This window comes from Oratosquilla oratoria, chromosome 4 (genome assembly GCF_046742065.1).
Source record: "Oratosquilla oratoria isolate Oo_2021 chromosome 4, ASM4674206v1, whole genome shotgun sequence".
NCBI classification, from domain to species: domain Eukaryota; kingdom Metazoa; phylum Arthropoda; class Malacostraca; order Stomatopoda; family Squillidae; genus Oratosquilla; species Oratosquilla oratoria.
Genome location: NC_134780.1, coordinates 73,249,011 through 73,251,510, shown reverse-complemented (window position 1 = coordinate 73,251,510; position 2,500 = coordinate 73,249,011). Strand labels below are relative to the sequence as shown.

Genomic DNA, 2,500 nt, shown 5'->3' with positions numbered 1-2,500 from the left:
CATACATATACACGAATTTTATGTTCAACCCAGCCCCGCTATAATAGTGCAATTGGTAGCAAGTAAGCATGGGAAAATATTGTACAGATTAATATCTGTGTACTGAGAACCATTCAATGTGTGTACATACATACATATATACATACATATATGCATACATACATACATTCACACTTACATATATACATACATACATACATATATACATACATATATGCATACATTCACACATACATACATATATACATACATACACGCATACATACATGCATATATACATGCATGCATACATAAAGGATTACAAAGGCGGATCATGCCGACAGGAGACCTTTCGGTTCATAACTAGGTCGGATGCGAAACAAATATAATAATGATAAATAGATAAAAAGATAAATAGATAAATAAAAATTATAATAGTATAAATAATAATAAGTAAAATCAATAAATGCATAGTTATAGTTAAATAATAAATAAAGAGAAAAGCAATAACAAACAAATAAATAATATAAAATAAATGGCAGTCATTACAGCATCTTGCTTAGGTGTATATCCAAACGAATCTTTAAGCTTCGAACTGTACTACATTGCACAGCTTCTGCAAGAAGTTTATTCCATTCATTAACTACACGGTTGACGAAGTTGTTTCTACCCACTTCGAAATTAAATCTATTTCCTGACAGTTTGAGACCATTATTTCTTGTCGGATTATCATTCATTCATGCATGAATAAATGTGTAAATACTCACCTACACTCACACACACACACGCATACTCACAACCCGTGGCGCAGTGGTTAGAGTTCTCGCCTGCCAATACGGTGGTCCGGGTTCGAATCCCGCCCAGGGCCGAAATGATTTCAGTATCGCTGCGCTGCGGGGTGTTACTCCAACTCTTGTGGGCGGGGAGTTAAGGGTGTGTGTGCGTGTAAGGTCACAGTGTTACCCATAGATCGGCCATACGAGCTCTGAGCTCTCATCCGGGAGGTTGATATCTGTCGGGCACGAGTCCAACATATGATCCAAGACCATAGTGGTGAATCTCACATGCATGAATGCATGTATAAACACATACACTCATGCACATACACACACATTCACACACACACACACACACACACACACACACACACACACACACACACACACACACACACACACACAGGTTGACGTAAGTGGAGTGGGAAACACAGGAGTCTTAGTCTGAGTTTATTCCTGACTAGTTTTGCAGGTATGCTTTTTCAAATGAATTTCATGCCTTTGAAAAAGCATACCTGCGAAACTAGTCAGGAATAAACTCAGACTAAGACTCCTGTGTTTCCTACTCCACTTACGTCATACTTACACACACACACACACACACACACACACATTATATATATATATATATATATATATATATATATTTATATGTATATATATATATATATATATATCTGTATATGTATATATATACATATATATCATGTGTTAAGCACCATATGAGGACGGAGCCTTTATTTGTACGACGTTAATATATATATATATATATATATATATATATATATATATATATACATTTATATATATATATACATTTATATATATATATATATATATATATATATATATATATATATATATATATAAAGACACAAGTAGTGCAATGTAATGCAAGTGTTAAGATATGATCGTATTTTTGCGAACACCCGATTCTGAGCCATGATGTATAGAAACGATACAAATGTGTCCTTCACTGTTGAACATTCAATACAAATCTACATACAGTAGTTCTCCTATTATGCAAGTGATTTTCGTCCACGAAATTGTATTAATACAACAAAACTATATATGTCGAAGTTCAGATTCGGGTGTTCACTAGATGGAAGGTTCTGCTCGAAGGAAGGAATTCCATTGCTCACGGTACGAGGGCGTGGCCCTTATTCGGGCCCTAATGGCCCGCTTCTGCGGCGTGATAGTCGGTTGAAGATCTTTGCTATTCATTGTTCGTTCGTTAGCATTGAGGAATCGGTATCTCTTTTAAAACCAACTTTTTCGAAACTTCACTTATCCTTCTCACCATTACTACAACCTTACCAATCTCAATATACCTCCCCTTTACCACCTCTATGAATCTGTCTCTTTGGCACAGTATTGTCCTCAAGAATAGAAGCGCCAGTTGTTACCAACGTAATACTAATACTAATATGTTGGTCATTATTCGGCGCTCTCTTCGCATAGGTATTTGACCGGGTCGGGGATAAAAAAGAAAGCCAATTTCAAGTCAGTAACGGTTCACTGGATCTTGACAACATTATGAATGTACACAGAAAGCGTAGAGTTAATAATCTGAGAGAAAAAGAGAGAGAAGGAGAGATAAGAGAGAAAGAGAGAGAGAGAGAGAGAGAGAGAGAGAGAGAGAGAGAGAGAGAGAGAGAGAGAGAGAGAGAGAGAGAGAGAGAGAGAGAGAGAGAGAGAGAGAGAATGTCAAGAAAATGACAGAGGATGGGAGGATAGCCACAAGT

General features: G+C 36.5%; 2 protein-coding genes across 2 annotated transcripts in view; one reads left to right on the top strand and one right to left on the bottom strand.

The window, feature by feature from the left end:
* LOC143024351 (uncharacterized) overlaps nucleotides 1-2,500 on the bottom strand; it is a 494,038-nt gene that overhangs the window by 282,315 nt on the left and 209,223 nt on the right. The window lies entirely within an intron of this gene.
* The window catches only part of LOC143024561 (uncharacterized), a 39,936-nt gene continuing 39,293 nt past the window's right edge, over nucleotides 1,858-2,500 (top strand). Inside the window, exon 1 of the mRNA XM_076183373.1 lies at nucleotides 1,858-1,953. Within this exon, the coding sequence (XP_076039488.1) occupies nucleotides 1,858-1,953 (96 nt within the window). The remainder of the gene's footprint in view (nucleotides 1,954-2,500) is intronic.